Source organism: Euprymna scolopes, chromosome 15 (assembly GCF_053919585.1).
Source record: "Euprymna scolopes isolate OS-2025 chromosome 15, ASM5391958v1, whole genome shotgun sequence".
Classification (NCBI taxonomy): domain Eukaryota; kingdom Metazoa; phylum Mollusca; class Cephalopoda; order Sepiida; family Sepiolidae; genus Euprymna; species Euprymna scolopes.
In genome coordinates, this window is record NC_136496.1 from 120,957,207 (window position 1) to 120,977,922 (window position 20,716).

Genomic DNA, 20,716 nt, shown 5'->3' on the forward strand with positions numbered 1-20,716 from the left:
ACTTTCACCTATCAAATAAACAAAAATACCCTAAAAAATTTAACTTGAAAATACTAAAAATAGCACTGTAACATAGATACACAAGCATCAGTTTTTTTTTTTCATAAGGTCAATATTATATCAATAGGCGGCCATGTATTATTTAAAAAAAAAATTTTGATTATGTTATTCTTAAAAAACCCTCTCTGATCCGGAAGTAGGTGATCAATATCACCTGGTGGTATTGGAGAGTGTGATCATTTACATTTAATTTATATCTGAAAGTGATGCCCTTTCTAAAGTCACAACTTTTGTTCTTTTTTAAAATTTCCTTTTACCGTTAACTTTTTCAAGCTGTTTGCATGTAATTGTTTTAAAAAAGCAAAAAAAAGGATTTTATAAAAATTAGTATACAGTGCTAACCATTTTTGTTGTAGAAATACAGGGTGACCCCTCCAAAATAAAAGCTAAATGGAGGCCATCTAGAACATATGCTGTAGAACAGAGAAAAAAAAGGTCAAAGACCCTAGTGTTTTGATGTGATGTTTTGAATATAATAAATTAGTTATGACCAAAGTTTCATTTCATTCGGACAAAACACTAAGAAACAAGGCCTAATTAGAGTTGGGCCCATTTTTTGGGGGTCACCCTGTATATATTCTTATAATATATACCAATCCTTATTTAAGAAGCTCAATGTATTTACAGAGCAATATAGTGAATAAATGGCAAAAGACTATATTCCAAAATTCTTGATGTTGACAATCTTATAATTTATTCCTTTAATTCAGTAAATTTCAATTGAATTAAAGGAATAAATTATAAGATGGTCAACATCATGAATTTTGGAATATAGCTTTTTTTATCAGTTATATATATATATATATATATATATATATATATATATATATATATATTTGTAATATTCTATGAAATGACTGAAATTATGACCATCTGTTATGTTTTTTGTTTCAATTTGCATTATTTTCTCATCTAGAATTTTTGTTTGTCATTTCTTTTTTAAAGCCGAAGAAATAAAAAGGGAAACAGAAAAGTTATTTAGAATGTTTAAGCACGATTATCAGGTAAGAAGAAATACTTTTTCTAAATTCCATATCAATAAAATTGTGTGACCATTTCTTGTGTGTATGTGTTTCTCGTCTCTCTGTGACTTGCACGTTATTTTCTTTATGCCTGTGCAGCATGAATAATTTGAATCTGTGATGAATCAAGTTGTCGTCAATCACCTCAGCAGAAACAACCTATTTAGTGATGAGCAATATGGATTTCATCCTGCAAGATCAACAGCTGATGTGCTCACTGTAATATTGTATAGGATCGATGAATCTATCAATGGTCTTAGTTTATGGGTGATAAGTTTTGAATTGAATGCCATGTTTAATTTCAGAAGAGTTTCTGATGGGTAGCTATTTTGTGCAAGTCCTGGAGATGAAATTTTGCAGGCAAAGAGCAAAGATCTTTCTCATGTGGACACAAAAAAAATTATGTGTTGGAATGCTAAAAAATCCAATACTTTTATGGAGCAATTCTGGTTTCTGATTGGTTGCTAGCAAAATGTGGCTCCATTTGATTGGTCAATTCTTATTGCCAGTGTCTATAAGTAGAACCTTCCAACTTTCTACCCCATTATAAGCAAAAAATAAAAAATTATACCCCATTATAAGCAAAAAATATTGCAAAGATTTTGACATATCAAATGCCTTTGATACAATTTGACACAAAAATTTCACAAGCTTGCTAGCTATGAAATCTGATATGAAAATGACTTAACTAATTTTTTATTGATTGATTATTTACTATTAATTGATGATTGATTAGAATTAAAAATGCAATAGCATAAGGTACTAAACAAACTTTAAAAAAATCCTATTTAAAAAATAATTAAATTATAAACTGAAATTCATCAGAATGCATTTCGGTTTCTTTGTGAACAAGTCAGCCTTTTTAATCTCTTGTTAATAGTTAAAAAAGAGAAAAAATAATGAATCACTTTGTGACGCTTTGAAATTCGAAAGAAATTTGGAAGCATTTGAACTCTTGAATAGGAAGTCATTTAAACTGACTGTAAAATTCTTAGTGAAAATTCTCATTTAATTAAAATATGGAAAGTTTTGAAGTTTTAATGATTATGTGTATAACGAATAGTTTTATAAAAAACTGTTTAATTCTAAAGTGAAGGGAAAGAAACCAAAAGTGGTATTACTTCAGTGAAGATGATATGCTTTTGCTTGAGTTTGTCATTATATTTGTTTGTGTCCAGCCTATTGTCCATATCACTTGACCAAACTTGGCTAAAATATTAAAGTCACAGAAATGGTGAAAGTTACACTTTTAGTCATAACTTAGGTTCTGTTTATCATAGACTTGCTACTTGCCTCATATTGAATGCTCACATCTTATATGACCTTGAAAAATTCATTCAAGGTTAAAATTTTAATAAAATTTCAACTTCTGTCTTTTTTTTCAAATTTGATGTATAGACTTGATACTCTTTGATAACAGTGACCAACATGCAAAACTTCAACCTTATCAAATAGTTTTTTGAGTTACTAACATTGTTTATGGCATAAATTTGTGAATACTTCAAACAATACTGAGAAATAAGGCAAAGATAAGACTTGGATTTATGCTTATGATGTTAGGTGGAGTTATGCAGTTTTTATGACTGACTAATATTTTTGTTCTGTGAGGTCAAATTATTTTTGTTTGTGACTATTGGATGCACGAGAGAAAGAATTACTCTATCCTCAAGAGCCCGATATTAGCATTAGTATATCTGTGAGATGCTAACGCTGAATGTACTGTGAACAGAATAAGAATGACACAAATGTCGTCATGCAAGTTAAATGTAATTGGCATCACGAATACAAGATGCATATGTGACACATGAAAGTGTAGCAAGAAGTTATTACGCAAGGTGTGTTAGAGAGAAAAGTCCTGGGATACCTGACCTATCTAATTAAAGATCTTTCACTGATAGAGAATGCCATTTTCCAGTTACAATTCCTAAAATACCAAGCACGCGATCATCAGGCTATCTACTGAAAAGGTAAATTATATCCAAGGGACATAACTGTATTTTATATGACCAAAGAAATTGTTGGTTTGCCATTTTTGAACATGCATAAAGAGAGGGGAGGGAGGTTAGGGATCCAAGAAACCTAAACAAAACTTCTTTCTTAGAACTGCTTGCCTGTGGAACTCTCTTCCATTTCCCTGCTTTCCAGCTAACTACAATATGGTCGTCTTCAAGTCCAATGTAAACAAGTTCTTGATGAGCTGTCCAAGTAATTCAATTTATCAAATTTCTACTATGATATTGTCCCATTGACTACCGTACACTCATTAATCCTCATCCCCAAGTGGCGTTTAGGCCTTGATAAGTGGTGACTTTGTAAAGAAAAAAAATATCCAAGCTTATTTGCAGGCAAGCCCCATGAATGGAGACAGTTTTAGATGTTATCTTAAGTTAATGTCTGGAGCAGCTAACCATGGGAAAAATGAATAGTGAACACTAATAAAGGGCCAGACCAGATCTCAGTAGAATATGAGATGTGGTCATAGCAAATCCCATGAAGAGGAGGAGGAAAAGGAGGAGTTGAATGTTTCCAGAGTAGACAGTTGATTTTTGGGGGAGCTAGTGTGCAGTTTAGTCACAAGGCTCCTCTGAGCAGGCTGAGTCCGTTGAACTTTCAACCAAGAGTATGTTTTAATTTGGTCAAGTAAAGTTTCAATGCTACAAGTCTGTAATTCACATAAGTAGACATAAGTAGAATTTGTAAACTAAAAATAAGTATTATTTTTTTGTAAACTAAAAATAAGTATTTATTATTTTTTTGTAAACTAAAAATAAGTATTTATTATTTTTTTGTAAACTAAAAATATTTATTATTTTTTGTAAACTAAAAATAAGTATTTATTATTTTTTTGTAAACTAAAAATATTTATTATTTTTTTGTAAACTAAAAATATTTATTATTTTTTTGTAAACTAAAAATAAGTATTTATTATTTTTTTGTAAACTAAAAATATTTATTATTTTTTTGTAAACTAAAAATAAGTATTTATTATTTTTTTGTAAACTAAAAATAAGTATTTATTATTTTTTTGTAAACTAAAAATATTTATTATTTTTTTGTAAACTAAAAATATTTATTATTTGTTTGTAAACTAAAAATATTTATTATTTTTTTGTAAACTAAAAATAAGTATTATTTTTTTGTAAACTAAAAATAAGTATTTATTATTTTTTTGTAAACTAAAAATATTTATTATTTTTTTGTAAACTAAAAATATTTATTATTTTTTTGTAAACTAAAAATAAGTATTTATTATTTTTTTGTAAACTAAAAATAAGTATTTATTATTTTTTTGTAAACTAAAAATATTTATTATTTTTTTGTAAACTAAAAATAAGTATTTATTATTTTTTTGTAAACTAAAAATATTTATTATTTTTTTGTAAACTAAAAATATTTATTATTTTTTTGTAAACTAAAAATAAGTATTTATTATTTTTTTGTAAACTAAAAATAAGTATTATTTTTTTGTAAACTAAAAATAAGTATTTATTATTTTTTTGTAAACTAAAAATATTTATTATTTTTTTGTAAACTAAAAATAAGTATTTATTATTTTTTTGTAAACTAAAAATATTTATTATTTTTTTGTAAACTAAAAATAAGTATTTATTATTTTTTTGTAAACTAAAAATAAGTATTTATTATTTTTTTGTAAACTAAAAATATTTATTATTTTTTTGTAAACTAAAAATAAGTATTTATTATTTTTTTGTAAACTAAAAATATTTATTATTTTTTTGTAAACTAAAAATATTTATTATTTTTTTGTAAACTAAAAATATTTATTATTTTTTTGTAAACTAAAAATATTTATTATTTGTTTGTAAACTAAAAATATTTATTATTTTTTTGTAAACTAAAAATAAGTATTATTTTTTTGTAAACTAAAAATAAGTATTTATTATTTTTTTGTAAACTAAAAATATTTATTATTTTTTTGTAAACTAAAAATATTTATTATTTTTTTGTAAACTAAAAATAAGTATTTATTATTTTTTTGTAAACTAAAAATAAGTATTTATTATTTTTTTGTAAACTAAAAATATTTATTATTTTTTTGTAAACTAAAAATAAGTATTTATTATTTTTTTGTAAACTAAAAATATTTATTATTTTTTTGTAAACTAAAAATATTTATTATTTTTTTGTAAACTAAAAATAAGTATTTATTATTTTTTTGTAAACTAAAAATATTTATTATTTTTTTGTAAACTAAAAATAAGTATTTATTATTTTTTTGTAAACTAAAAATAAGTATTTATTATTTTTTTGTAAACTAAAAATATTTATTATTTTTTTGTAAACTAAAAATATTTATTATTTTTTTGTAAACTAAAAATATTTATTATTTTTTTGTAAACTAAAAATAAGTATTATTTTTTTGTAAACTAAAAATAAGTATTATTTTTTTGTAAACTAAAAATATTTATTATTTTTTTGTAAACTAAAAATAAGTATTTATTATTTTTTGTAAACTAAAAATATTTATTATTTTTTTGTAAACTAAAAATAAGTATTTATTATTTTTTTGTAAACTAAAAATATTTATTATTTTTTTGTAAACTAAAAATATTTATTATTTTTTTGTAAACTAAAAATAAGTATTTATTATTTTTTTGTAAACTAAAAATATTTATTATTGTTTTGTAAACTAAAAATAAGTATTTATTATTTTTTTGTAAACTAAAAATATTTATTATTTTTTTGTAAACTAAAAATATTTATTATTTTTTTGTAAACTAAAAATAAGTATTTATTATTTTTTTGTAAACTAAAAATATTTATTATTTTTTTTGTAAACTTGACTTCTGGTTCTGCTTGGTGTGAGGACTCTTTCATTTGCAGCACTGACCAGATGAATCGATGAGTAACTTTGGCCTGACATAATGTGGAAGACGACGACTAACAAATGTACATTGTGTGCGGTGAGTGATCACAGGTGCATGTTCATATTACTAGTGATGCCTATTCCCCCCCCCCTTGATTTGATTGTGACCTCATTGGTAATAATGGTGGTAATGCTTTAACCCACTGAACATTTCCATGTTAGAATGTCTTTTGAGTCTTTCAGAGTGAAACTCTGATATTAAGAATAAATTTATGTGAGATAAACAAAAACCAAAATTTTTTTGATTTTACTATTGTAAATTAATGCTGAGTGAGGTTGGAGGGCGGAACTTTTCACATTTTAACCAGCTAGGTATCATTTTGAAGCTCGAACCGTCTGACAACAAATATCGAAAAATTGGCTAAAAACATTCATTTCTTCACTCTCAACCAGACACTTTTCTACAGGGAGGGGTAGCAAAAAATCGTTCCTTCATGACAATCTAGCTTATACACATGCATAAGCATGCACAAAAGACATTGTCCCTTGATTTCGTTTAAATATTATAAAAACTGACCTACATTCGCCCATGCGTTCATGGCACAATGGTCAAAGTGGCAGCGTCATTATCTTGAGATTGCACAGAGTGGATCTGGGAGTAATGGCAATTAAAAGGTGGCTCCACACTCCCCAAAGCCTGCAAGCTGGCGCCTTACCACTGGATATAGTTTAAGGTCATATCCAGGACCAAATGATTAGTGGGAATTTGTAGGTATTACAACCTTTCCATGTTAAGAATGGCTTTCTAAAATCTCACAAAAGTTTGAAATATTTGGAATTATCTCCTTTATCCTGCAAAATGCCATTGAGAAATCGTTGATTTGCCATAAAATTTGATTTCCTTTTTTACAATTAAAATTACTTTAAAATTGATTTTTTGCAGGCAATATTTTGCTTATCAGCATGAGTACATTTACATATTAACCGTATCTTGCTTTTGTTAACAACTAAGTTTTATTTATGTATGATTCATATTTTTTTTTGCTTTGTTTTGTTTTAAAGGGTGGGCCCTATTTTGAAATATTTTCCGCCCAGGGAAAAGATGGTTTGGTCAATTGGAAACTTGTTGGAAGTCCAGGTATAAAAAAGGTAAGATGGAATATGACCTTTGAAATTCAACTTGTTCACATTTGTATTTTATTAATGAACTAGAGGGGGTACCCGGCATTTCCCAGGGTGTTTGGAGGTGTGTGTTGAGAAAAAAAAAAATGTTAGTAGGCAGGTCTGGCCTCAGGCCAGTCAAGCTTTCTCTTGTGGTATTTATTTTCTTCCTCATGAGATCGTTCCACCGAAAAAGGGGGAACTCTGGCAGTGTCCAAATGAATAGCGATTGTCTGATATGAAGGGTCTCCCCTACATTGATCAAAACTAATTGCTTTCAAGACGTCCTGGCACGAAAGGCCAGGTGCTGTACCTTCGCTCTGGTTAGGTTCGCTTTATTTATACGGAAAAGACTAACAAACATGCGAAAGGAAGGAATAGAGGGAATCTTTTAAAAGTCGATGTAAATAAATGTAGATACGACGTCTGTTCACAAATCGTAGATATTATTATCTAGGGAGTATATAAAAAGTTCTACAAAATAGTAATTCTTTCGAGAACCACCGAAAAAAAGCCTTTCTTGGACATACAAAAATGTGTTCGGCCTTTTATATATATAGACGACATTTTAAGAATTATTGTTTGAATATATTCATAAAAGATAATGTTCAGTTTAATAGTCAGAAATTTTCTTTAAAATGTCAATTTGAAGTTTAAACTGAATGTATGTTTACTACTGAAGTGTTAAGAAGTACTGTAGTAGAAGCCAGATTTATAGGAACCAACCTGGATGCGGAGTTTGGCAGCAAGATAATGGTTTACATTACGCTTAACTTTCCGCATGTTTGTATGCTCAGATAAACAAGGAGCAGGGAAGGAATTGCAAAGGCAAGTGCTTTGAGGAAAAAAAATATCATTAGAGTATTTCAGTACCTAATGATCTCAACAGTTAAGGAGTGAAAATTTGCTGCTAATTGGGTGGGTCCGGGCCATTTATGTTGAGGGGATCCAAATGCAGTAAATTCATTGGGATACATTCCGTGGATGTACTTGTTTTACAAGTACAGGGATGCAACACTGCAACGATGTGGTAGAGGCTGGAGTTTTCTTTTTTGCATCCTGTCCAAGATGGAGAGGCTTAAGGTTCATGCATCAGTTCAGAAATGCTAACAATACTTCACGCTTTCGTAAATGCTGGCCTTATAGAGATAAAGAATATTAAAGAAGTTTTCTAGCCTGGTAAAATGAGCCTACCATTTTTTGCAGCAGACTTGGCAGCATCTTCTATGTACTTAATCCACTTCATGTTGCCTGAAAATGTCAAACTGAGGAGTTTAAATGTTGGAATCCTTGGAATGGTGTTATCAACCATAGTAATCAGTGGTTAAAAAGTTTTTTTTTTTTTATAGTTGTTAAAGGAAAGGAGCTTTGTCTTGGTAACATTAAATGTGGCCATCCATTTTTGAACTCATTCTACTACAGGTCACTTATAAGCTACAAAACTACATGGCAGAATTGTGCCAGAATTGGCATGAAACATCCTTGAGGCAAAAAAAGTTTCAATATCTAAAAGGAGTTATTATATAACAGCAGTCTCCTCCTCGTTTTCATATCTGCATCTTTTTCAAATTATTTGGAAAGACGAAGCAATAAGGCTAGATTTAAAAATATTTTTTTCTCACAAATCCGTTTTTTTGTTGACTTTTTGTTTGCTTTATTTTTGTAGGTTTACGAGAAGGAAGTGAAAGGATTTGTTTATTCGTTAGAAGGAAGCAGCAGCACCACGAAAATGACGCTCCCAAAAGATTTGCGGCAAAGTTGTAAGTTGATTTGATTGTTACTGTGTGAAGAATTACCAGCCCCTTTTGGCATGATGGTAAGAGTGTTTACTAATAGGCTAGGAGACCCGAGTTCAATCCCCAGTCAAGTCATACTAAAGACTTAAAAGATGGTGCTTAATATACCCTCTTGGTAAACACTCAGTATTATAAGGAGAGGATCAAGGACAAGTGGAGTAATCCTAGAATTCCTAGGATGCTGACTCTGACTCCTTTGATATCTCCGACTTTGAACTCCTTGACCTCTATGTGGAAATCTATTCTGCAGATCCATATACCAGACTCCCACACCTATTCAGCAAACATTTTATAAATACTTTTCATTCACGTTTAACATTTTCTTGTACGATAAAAATACTCACATATACACTCAACCAGCTTTATAGAATAAGTTAAGATAACAAAGGGATAAAAAATTTACATTATTATGCTATCAGTTCAAAAAATAATACGATATTTAAGGATAGGGAAAGTTCTTTAGGCTATGGCATGTTAAAGCCAAATGCTTCTCATCAGAAGAGGGGAGTAAAGACACATATTATACAGAGAAGAAATTTTTTAAGAGATAATATTGCCTTTATGGAAAGAGGATCAAAGGAAAAACAGGAAAAAGCTATAAAGGGCTATAGACGCATGGGTTGTTTCTTATTGATTTAGGCCCATTTTTTTTCGAATAAGATTGTAATTCTGGATCGATCTAGGACTAATCCAATTGCCAAATTCCATTTGATTCAGGAACTGGGTAACTTTCGGATTACAATCCTATTGTTATCCGATGTAATCCACAGTGATCTCACTCAAAGACAGAATTTTCATTGATCAGCTGTCCAGACAGGATTTGCAGTGATCCGATGAACCGAAATATCTTGAAGTAGAAGCATTGCAGTACAGTACAAAATATGATATATCTAAAAAAATAAGAACAAGACATTACAAAGACTGCTAAATTGTGCAACTGGTAAAATCAAACAGGAAAACCATTTAAAAAAATAAATTTATTGGACTTAAGGAGTTGGAGTCAGATAAAAAATTCCGATTTCAAAGCTATCAAACAAATATCATTATGTAAAATGGATGCTAAATTGATGATGATAACAATGATGATGATTGTTCAGAAAAATTTGTTTTTGGATTTTCTTTTTCATTTTTGTTCAAAAAACATTTTATTCCATTTCAGTGGTTCTTGTCCAACATTATCTAATTTTCCAGTCTTATGTGAAAAGAGGCCAGGATTTTGCAATTGAACTTGGGTGAGTATCAAGCGGATAGGAAGGGGATCATTCCTCTGTTCAGAATTCCACTTTTTCTTTATTTTATATCTTTGATGAAGGAGACGTTTATGTTAAAAAAATGCAAAATTTGTAAATTATGTTTTGAAATTTTTTTTAGATGAGGATATTTTCTATTATTCAAACTACTGGTCTCACCTTCAGTGTTATTCTCACAATGTTTCGGTTAATGTGATCTCCAACCTTCTTCAGGTAAATGCGTGTTGTCAAACTTTGGCATTTCAAATGGACCTTTTTTTTTAATCAACGGGGGTAGCATGCTCTTGTTGTATCAGCCATAACTTAAAACTTCTAATTGGTCAGGGCTGATAGAATGAGACCAATCTACCCTCATGGATTAAATAAATGGTTTTGTTCAAAATTCCATACAGATTACTAAGTTTAACAGAAAGACTCTCGCATAGGTTACATAGATTAAAACATGAAAATAAATATCCAAGATGAGAAAAGCAGTCGACTGCACTAACAACCAAACTCCAACCTTTGTGCCATTGCCGAAATATGGCATTTCTGCACTTGTTTTACAAGTATTTTGATGAAATGTGTTCTGATGATCTCAAAGCACTTCTACACCTTTAACATAAGTACTCTCGACTAACCCGACAAGCAGCAAAATCCCACCCCTATACCGTAGAGATAGGTGTATCAGAATTTTTGTAGGAATTTTTGAAACCCCTAACACGAAACTGCGAATAAAATATAAAAAACTTGTAATTTCTCTTTTAAAAGTGGGTTGTTTATTTTGTTTATGGATTATACTTCCAAAATAAAGTTGTATAAAAAGTAATAGAAATATTATTTTTTTTATTTTTTAAAAAACAGTAATGAAATTAATTGAATTTTACAAGTTCAGTATTTTTCAATTTTTAAACTTTAAAAATCTATCAAAATTTTTCTATTCATTCTATTTTTACGATATTTCAGGGTCAATGTGAAATTTTATGCTCTTTCCAATAAACCGAATATAATATTTTAGACAAACGTTTTTTTTAAATTCACGCCACCCTATTTTGAAATGTCTATTAAAAAGTAAATAATTAATTTACTCACCAAAGTTTTATAAATCACAAATTGAAGAGAAAAGATCAATAAATAATATATTCAAATTTAAAACAAAAAAAAGAAGTGTTTTTTAGAAATTTACCTGTAAAGTCCGAAGTTTAAAACCTTTTTTTTCTTTTTAAAATCACTTTTTTTTTTTTTTTTGTTTTTTTAAATGAAACCTTGGTCCTTGCTCCTTTAATTGAAAAAAAATTTAGGGTTTGAATTACATTTTTCGAGTAGTTATAAGTTTGGAAAGACAGGGGGTCGAATTATTCAATATTTTTGACGAAGTTTCTGACACATCTACCGTAGAGATCACTAGATGCCGGGAAGTCTTCTATTCAAATATTTTCTTTCCTTGAACTGCTAAACTTTAGAATTCCCTCTTGGGTCCTGCTCCCCAGCTGTACTGACATGCAGAAGTTCAAGTCTAATGTGAACAGACATCTTGCTACCCAACTCACTACAAAGTATCTTTGTAAATTTGGTCCCAAATAGTAGCCCTTTACCTCTAAGTGGCATTGTGCCTTGTTTGAGGTGAAAAAAAAAAAAAAATAATAATTCAAATAATACAAATTTTTAGATTGTCATAAAATGGAAGAATTTTTTCTCCCCTTTATTCTTATTTTAAAAGTTTTATCTCTAAAATAAACAGACTGGTGCTAAAATTTATTTCAATCACAAACAATAAACAAACATGATTTCGTTTTTAAAGTCGGAAAACAAAAACATTTACAATCAAAATGTAATGAACAACTTTTTCAAATGGCATCGTTCTGCCAGAGTTATCTCCCTTGCACTTGCATCAGAAAGTTCTTATCAATTTTTATCAATTAAATAATCTCTCTCTCTCTCTCTCTCTCTCTCTCTCTCTCTCTCTCTCTATATATATATATATATATATATATATATATATATAAAAACCCAGATCAAATTGTCCGGTTGTTGAAACCGTGTTTCCAGTTTTCAAACATTCTGCGCATGAGTAGATTTCTTGTGTTTTGACATACTCGTTTTGAAATAAAAACAAAACCGTAAATGCAAATTTTCTTTTATATTGGCATTTTATGAACCGTTCTTTTTCGTATATCTTTTTTCTTTTTTACATTTCTACATAATAAAAGTTATATCTCATTGGTAACCAGTTTAAGAAAAATAATAATAGGCAATAAAAGTTATATCTCATTGATAACCAGTTTAAGAAAAAAACAAACAAATAAATTAAAACTATCTAATCAGCAAATTCTATTTCACTCCCCTTTATTATTTAGAGTAAATATCTCACTGTAACTGTAACCAAATGCAATATTATTTAGAGTAAATATCTCATTGTAACTGTAACCAAATGCAATATTATTTAGAGTAAATTTCTCATTGTAACTGTAACCAAATGCAATATTATTTAGAGTAAATATCTCATTGTAACTGTAACCAAATGCAATATTATTTAGAGTAAATATCTCATTGTAACTGTAACCAAATGCAATATTATTTAGAGTAAATATCTCATTGTAACTGTAACCAAATGCAATAGCAGTTACTTTTCTATGCATTTGATTTAGCTTTTTATTATTTAACTATTTTAAAGTTTTTTTTTTATTGCATTAGATTCCGTAATTTTTTATTGCATTAGATTCCGTAATTTTTTATTGCATTAGATTCCATAATTTTTTATTGCATTAGATTCCGTAATTTTTTATTGCATTAGATTCCGTAATTTTTTATTGCATTAGATTCCATAATTTTTTATTGCATTAGATTCCGTAATTTTTTATTGCATTAGATTCCGTAATTTTTTATTGCATTAGATTCCGTAATTTTTTATTGCATTAGATTCCATAATTTTTTATTGCATTAGATTCCATAATTTTTTATTGCATTAGATTCCGTAATTTTTTATTGCATTAGATTCCGTAATTTTTTATTGCATTAGATTCCATAATTTTTTATTGCATTAGATTCCATAATTTTTTATTGCATTAGATTCCGTAATTTTTTATTGCATTAGATTCCGTAATTTTTTATTGCATTAGATTCCGTAATTTTTTATTGCATTAGATTCCGTAATTTTTTATTGCATTAGATTCCATAATTTTTTGTTGCATTAGATTCCGTAATTTTTTATTGTATTAGATTCCATAATTTTTTATTGCATTAGATTCCATAATTTTTTATTGCATTAGATTCCATAATTTTTTATTGCATTAGATTCCGTAATTTTTTATTGCATTAGATTCCGTAATTTTTTATTGCATTAGATTCCGTAATTTTTTATTGCATTAGATTCCATAATTTTTTATTGCATTAGATTCCGTAATTTTTTATTGCATTAGATTCCGTAATTTTTTATTGCATTAGATTCCGTAATTTTTTATTGCATTAGATTCCGTAATTTTTTATTGCATTAGATTCCATAATTTTTTATTGCATTAGATTCCATAATTTTTTATTGCATTAGATTCCGTAATTTTTTATTGCATTAGATTCCGTAATTTTTTATTGCATTAGATTCCGTAATTTTTTATTGCATTAGATTCCGTAATTTTTTATTGCATTAGATTCCATAATTTTTTATTGCATTAGATTCCGTAATTGATAGTTTAAAGACATTAAAATTACTTGCAAATGTTTTCATTACTTTAAAGGTTATGGAAACCAGATTTTTTAGTTTGTTTAAAACTGGCAAAAGATATTGCCGTTGACTTATGATACTACTTAGTTTACTCCACCTGATCATAACAAAAACATGATAAAACATTCGTCAGTGAATAATTTTTCATTACATATCTACATGAAATTGAGGGAAGATACTCACACACACATGAGTATAGTTAGATTTAATTTTGAAATGACTCTCACACACTTTCACACAAATGTTTCTGTTATATAACAAGTATATATATATATATATATATATATATATATATATATTCTTGATCCATTTATGTAATTTAAAAAAATAATTTCATTCCATCGTGAGTATCGCATTTGTACATTAATTCCATGTACTCACTATTCCATAGCTAGCTATGACATGTACTGACCTGACGGGTAGTTTAGTAATTGATAGAATAATAATCAAATGCCTTTATTCAATGAACAGCAACAAATAATAGTTTCTATTTACTTGCCTCCTTCTTTCTCACAAGAGCCAAGTTGAACAATATGTTTGTTTTTAATGTGTGGAAAATCCAGCTTCCTTAAAAAAGTGACATTCTAGATTGGGACAAAAATAATTATCTATAGATATAGATTAATATCATAATATTGATTTAATATAATAATATTGATTTAATATAATAATATAGATTTAATATCATATATTGATTTAATATAATAATATAGATTTAATATCATATATTGATTTAATATCATAATATAGATTTAATAATATCATATATTGATTTAATATCATAATATTGATTTAATATCATAATATTGATTTAATATCATAATATTGATTTAATATCATATATTGATTTAATATCATATATTGATTTAATATAATAATATTGATTTAATATAATAATATTGATTTAATATAATAATATTGATTTAATATCATAATATTGATTTAATATCATAATATTAATATTGGATGCTAGTGCATCCTTGAACCAGATGTAATTTAGCATTCACTCAGCTTTCTCTGGAATATGATGTCAACAGCTCGGGTTTAGCTGCTGTCTGATGTAACATGGCGATCAGCCAATCACAATGCCGAGTGCTTGGTTTCAACTCGACGCGTGTGCGATCAGCAGATGAGAAATTGGATAAATAGTGGAAGAGAAAAAGATCCACAAACAAAAAACAAAAAAAAACATTTCTTACATGTAAGTCAGGAAGAGAAGAGCACAAACATGAATTTGACTGTCTTGGGCCAACGACAGCTTTTGTCAAAAGCAGAAACTACTGGCAAAAATAATACAATGTGTAACATGCGGTCACAATTGTAACCTAGTAAAAAGAGGGAGAATTACCAATGGCTATGGATGGAGATGTGTGAATGTGAAGTGTTGACAGTAAAAGTTCTTTTCCAATTTTCATTCCTAAAAATAAAATAAATGGTCACATTTTTAAACAAACTTGTTTACAAAAGAAAAAACTTGTTCCTTTGAACGTTTTCTTGAAAACATTTGCTTAAAATTATTTATTTAAAAAAAAAAAAACGCCCCCAAAATTAATTAAGAAATCACTTGGTAACGAATAATTTTTTTTTTTTTTTACTATTTGCTTCTTATAACCTTTTCTTCACACAGTTAATAAAATTTTTTTTATGTTTCTACATTTTAACGTTTTGCAATTTTCTTTTCTATAGCGTTATGATTTTATCAGCGATGCTTGGCATAATCCGGCTGTTGATGTCATGCTCCAGGGAAATCCGAGCAAACGCTGAGTTACGTCTGGGTCAAAGAAAGCACTAGTACCTAATATTGATTAATGATTATTTGTTGATTTATATCTTCCATTCATCTATTAATAAAATAACTAATTCTATTCTTTCGTTTAATAATTTAATTTTCTATAATCTCTACATAAATAATAAAAAAAAAAAATTAATCTTTACAAAATAACCTGTAGTGATACCATGAAAAGTGGCCCTGGAGAGTTTGAGAAGATTAAAAATCCACAAAGAAATAGCAGCATCCAAACCTTGATTATTAAGATACAGAAATGCCGAAATTTTAAAGAGACATTTTCACTCAGGTTCCAGAGAAAACCATAGACTGTAATCAGTTAGAAATCATGGATAAACATCAAACAGTTACAATAATAATTAAATGGAGCATAGTGTGGGGAAAATTCAGGGAAGTATATGATGTTTTTACCACTGAGTAATCACTGCTAATGTTTTGTCTGAGAATTTCCCATGTGTATGAGATAATAATACCATTACACTTGGTAATATTTTGCGTTTTTATTAAAGAAGTTCCCTTTTTTTATGGAAAGAAAATCAAGTTTGAAAATGTTTTTTTGCTTTTTTAGAATTGTAGATATCAGCTGCAATAAGCGTCGTATTCTGTTATCAACCTCACAAAGAGGAGTTCAATCGACCCCGCTTCATGCAAAAGTTCCTTTAAATATCATTAAAAGAGGAATGGTAAGTGTTCTCACCTTTTTTTTTTTCTCTCAAACAATTGTAGATAATTTTCATGCAAGCATTCATTTCTGAAAATTAAACTTTTATAGTTACGGACCATTTGTTATAATGGGTAATGTTCGATAATGGTCTGGAAGAACAGGGTTCAATCGCCAGTCAAGTCTTATCAAAGACTAAAAAAAAAAATGGTACTTGATACGTCCTTACTCCACACTCAGCATTATATATTATAAGGATCAAGGGTAATGTGCAATGCAAGAAAAGGAGTGGTACCCTCTCCTACATCTCTGAAAAGAGAGCCTTTGTGTCAGCCTTGACTATGGTCGATCCTTTTAACTTAATTTATATAAAATTAAGTATGTGTATGTTTTTATATTTGTATTTACAGAATTCACTCCAAAACTAATTAACAGATCATTATGAAGTTTTGAACACAGCTGTCAGGCATTAGTGGTCTCCATCTATTCTGAACATGAGCCCAGTTTAATCATAATTTGCACAAGCAATTGTTTATGTTTATATAATTTATTTATAATTTTTACACTTATCTATCTTCAACAATTGCTTTGTCTAATTAAGTCATGAATGACAGAGGCTGTCTAGATTTAAAATATAGAATATGCATCTAAAAATAAGTGAAAGTTTGATTTTTAACTGAAGCAAGATAGATCAAAGGAGATGCTATTTCTACCTGAAACATGACAAATCAAAGAAAGTTTGATTTTTAACTTAAGCATGATAAACCAAAGGTTATGCTATTTCTAACAAGCATGATAGACGAAAGGAAATGCTATTTTTTAACTTCAATGTTGCAGAAAATACTTTAAATTTTTTATCTAAGCATGTCAAAACTGAGCAAAATCCTATTTTTGTACATAGACGTATCAAAGTGACTGGCAGACAAAGCTTCTTTTATATTTGTTTGGATTCATGTAAAATATGATCTTTTCGATCTATATGTTTAGCGATAAAAATTTTATTTTAAATGGACACATGACAGACTGATGGACAGATGTTTATGTATAGACATATTTAAAAACACAGATTTCTTGAAAAAAGATCAATTTTATTCTTGTGAGATGATTTTCCAGAAAACATTAAGAAATGATCATCAGTTATAAAAATTTGTTCCCCCCCCCCAAATGTACAAATTTGCATTTAGGTTGTTTGCAATAAGAAGCCCCCTTTCCTTATGTTTATTTTGAATGAAAATCCTTTTTTTTTTTGTTTCAGTGGCTAAATTTGTGTATTGACCTTGTTTCTTTGGTTAGTGATTTGTGGAAGGGACAAACCTTTAAGGCTGTTGACAGTGTGTGTGTAACGGCCACCTGTCAGCTGCGCAAAATATTTTCTATGAAACGACCACCATATGAAACTGCCGTTGAAAATGGTGAGTTACTTCACTTTTTACCTCATTTTTTGCTGTTAATCAAATTATTTGCATAAAAAAGCTAAAAATTTTGTAAGTATTCTTAGGAGCGGTTTCAGTACGAAGAACATGAGGACGTCTGATTGAAATGGAACAAGTATATTTTCCCCATGTGTGACACAGTTTGAGGCATTCTTTGATCGCAGACTGTCACAGGATATCTTTGGCCGACATCTTTTCTGAAATCTTGTTCTGGTGACGTGTCATAACTTGTTCTGTATATATGTATGTCTTCAGCTTATTTTTCTTCCCTTTTTCTTGCGAAATGTAATTATTGTAAGAATGTGAAAATAAACCCATTATTTGTTTGTTTCAGTTTAGCTTTTTCACTAATTTATAGTGAAATGAGCTGCAATTTCCTACTTCACCCTCATAAAAAATGTCTAGTCACTTTGATGTTGTATACTCAAAAGACAAAATCAATCTTGTGTTAGTTTTGCAGAATATAGACTGTGCTAAAACCAGTTTCGTTGGTATATTCAGGTTACATAATCTGCTGGAATGTGCCAAAACACTTAGACAATGAAATCTCAGCATTCAGTGATTGGCAAATGTGATAAAAATATTATTAAAAATTTAATAAATTTATGAAAATTGGTTCAAATCTGCTGTCTCTGAAAGCAGTTATTGAATTTTGTCATAAAAATGGGAAACTGGTTGATGAAAAAAGAAGAGTTGCCGAACAAGTTAAAAAAAATGACTTAAATGACAAATATGCTAAAAAAAATAACTTAAATGACAAATATGCTATAAAAAAAAATGACTTAAATGACAAATATGCTATAAAAAAAATGACTTAAATGACAAATATGCTATAAAAAAAATGACTTAAATGACAAATATGCTAAAAAAAAAAAATGACTTAAATGACAAATATGCTAAAAAAATGACAAATGACAAATACGCTAAAAAAATGACTTAAATGACAAATATGCTAAAAAAATGACTTAAATGACAAATACGCTAAAAAAAATGACTTAAATGACAAATATGCTATAAAAAAAATGACAAATGACAAATACGCTAAAAAAATAACTTAAATGACAAATATGCTAAAAAAATGACAAATGACAAATATGCTAAAAAAAATGACTTAAATGACAAATATGCTAAAAAAATGACAAATGACAAATATGCTAAAAAAAATGACTTAAATGACAAATACGCTAAAAAAAATGACTTAAATGACAAATATGCTATAAAAAAATGACTTAAATTACAAATACGCTAGGAGGTGCATAAACGCGAAGACAACCTAACCCTAATAGAAAAATAACCTAAGCTTAACTGATATTTGGTATGGTTGAAAAGGAGTTGACAAAAAATAATAAAAACCAATTGTTTGCTATTAGTTGTTGCACTATATTTTCTTGCTAACAAAATAAATATTTATTCATGAAACTTACCATATGATGATTGTTTTTTTCCCTTGATTTGAACTTTTTCTTTTAATTTTCGTGAAGTTTTTTTTCCTTAATTTTTAAAAATTTTCTTTGTAACAACAAAAATTTTTTTCTTTATTGAAATTATCTTACAATGACTTTTACCCCTAATTTTTAACTGTTGCTAGCATTTTAAACATTGGTCAGAGATTTTGCAAAATAAAACGTACAAAGATTTTATTTGGCATCTTCCAGTGGTTTATGTAACCTACTAGAATATGCCGATGATAACACAGTATTTTGCATCAGTACCAATCTCGTTCCTTTGCCATGTACTTCCTCCTATCACTTCATAGTTTGCAGTGTAATGTTAATTCTAGTCTGTTAACATCTAATGGAATTTTATACGAGTCTAACCTTATACTTATACAAGATTGACATGTATCCTAATCCAACTCTGTGCAAATGTGCAAAATACACTCCGAACAAATGTTAGAAAAAATTACACTTTTTTTATAAACACCATTTATACTAGTCCACACTGCTATTATCATCATCATCATCATCATCATCATCAGTTTCACATCCATTTTATATGTTAGTATGTGTTGGACAACTTTAAGAAATTGACTTCCAAATTAACCTATCTCTGACCAGGTCTTTGTTTTCTATCTTTCCCTGAACCCATTTTTATCACTGCCTCTGATGTTTTCCTTAACCTTCTCTTGTTAACTAGACCTGCTGTTCTACATCTACTAATCTAAGAACTTTCATTTATTCTTTCAACGTGCCCATACTATCAAAGTCTCCTGTTTTACACACATACCTCTATACTATCCAGATATAATCTTTTTCTGAGATCATCAGAACTAAACCTGCCTTAAAACTTGCATTGCACATCCATCATATTGTTCTCATATCATTTCTCTCTATAAAATGCTTTGGAGGAAGCTAGTTCAATCCATCTGGGGTTAATGCTGCTTTGGTATTGCTGTACAATGCATGTCCTTAACTCTTGTCAACCAAGTTTCACTTCCATACATCACATGCTGATAGGTAATGCTTTGCTGATTAGTAAAGGCAGAACTTGCTGAATCTACTCTTTACTCTTGCAATCACATTAACACCTGTTCCACCCTGTACTTCAAAGGTATCACCCAGCTAACAACATTTCTTGATAACTGCAACAGTTCTGCCATGCAGATATACTTGATTCACCGGGTATAAATGCTAGGCAGTTTTTGAAATTCCTTTTTATGAGCTTAATTGTTCTGATGGAGATCTTCCTAAGATTCCAGTTTCTTTTCATGTCATGTATGTTTATATTATTATATATACTCATTAACATTGTTTATTGTAAATGCCTAAGACGTACAATGTTTGTAATGGTGCACAGTTATTTCTATATATCAGATAGATAAACACTATTCTTATGACAGAATTACTGGTAAGAAATAAATCTAGATCAGGTGTCGACACATGAACTATGAAAAATTGGTATGAAAGAGATATGAAAACCCTGGTGATCAAAAGAAAGATTTGTGTCATGATTGGCATGGACTCCTTTAATAGCCAACACAAGAATAGAAGAACCCTATCAGGATTCTACAAATGTTGGCCTT

General features: G+C 28.6%; 1 protein-coding gene across 6 annotated transcripts in view; it reads left to right on the forward strand.

Annotated features, from left to right (window-relative positions):
• LOC145294099 (protein CFAP20DC-like) overlaps window positions 1–20,716 on the forward strand; it is a 136,415-nt gene that overhangs the window by 6,790 nt on the left and 108,909 nt on the right. For 3 of the 6 annotated variants that reach the window (XM_080141167.1, XM_080141171.1, XM_080141169.1), the window contains exons 2-7: window positions 1,006–1,064; window positions 6,973–7,059; window positions 8,738–8,831; window positions 10,027–10,099; window positions 16,169–16,283; window positions 17,517–17,673. In XM_080141167.1, coding sequence (XP_079997293.1) covers window positions 1,044–1,064; window positions 6,973–7,059; window positions 8,738–8,831; window positions 10,027–10,099; window positions 16,169–16,283; window positions 17,517–17,673 — 547 coding nt within the window. In that variant the 5' untranslated portion in view covers window positions 1,006–1,043. Of the gene's footprint in view, window positions 1–1,005; window positions 1,065–5,882; window positions 6,008–6,972; window positions 7,060–8,737; window positions 8,832–10,026; window positions 10,100–16,168; window positions 16,284–17,516; window positions 17,674–20,716 lie in introns of those variants that run through there. The other 3 variants (XM_080141170.1, XM_080141166.1, XM_080141168.1) reach the window with 3 other exon arrangements.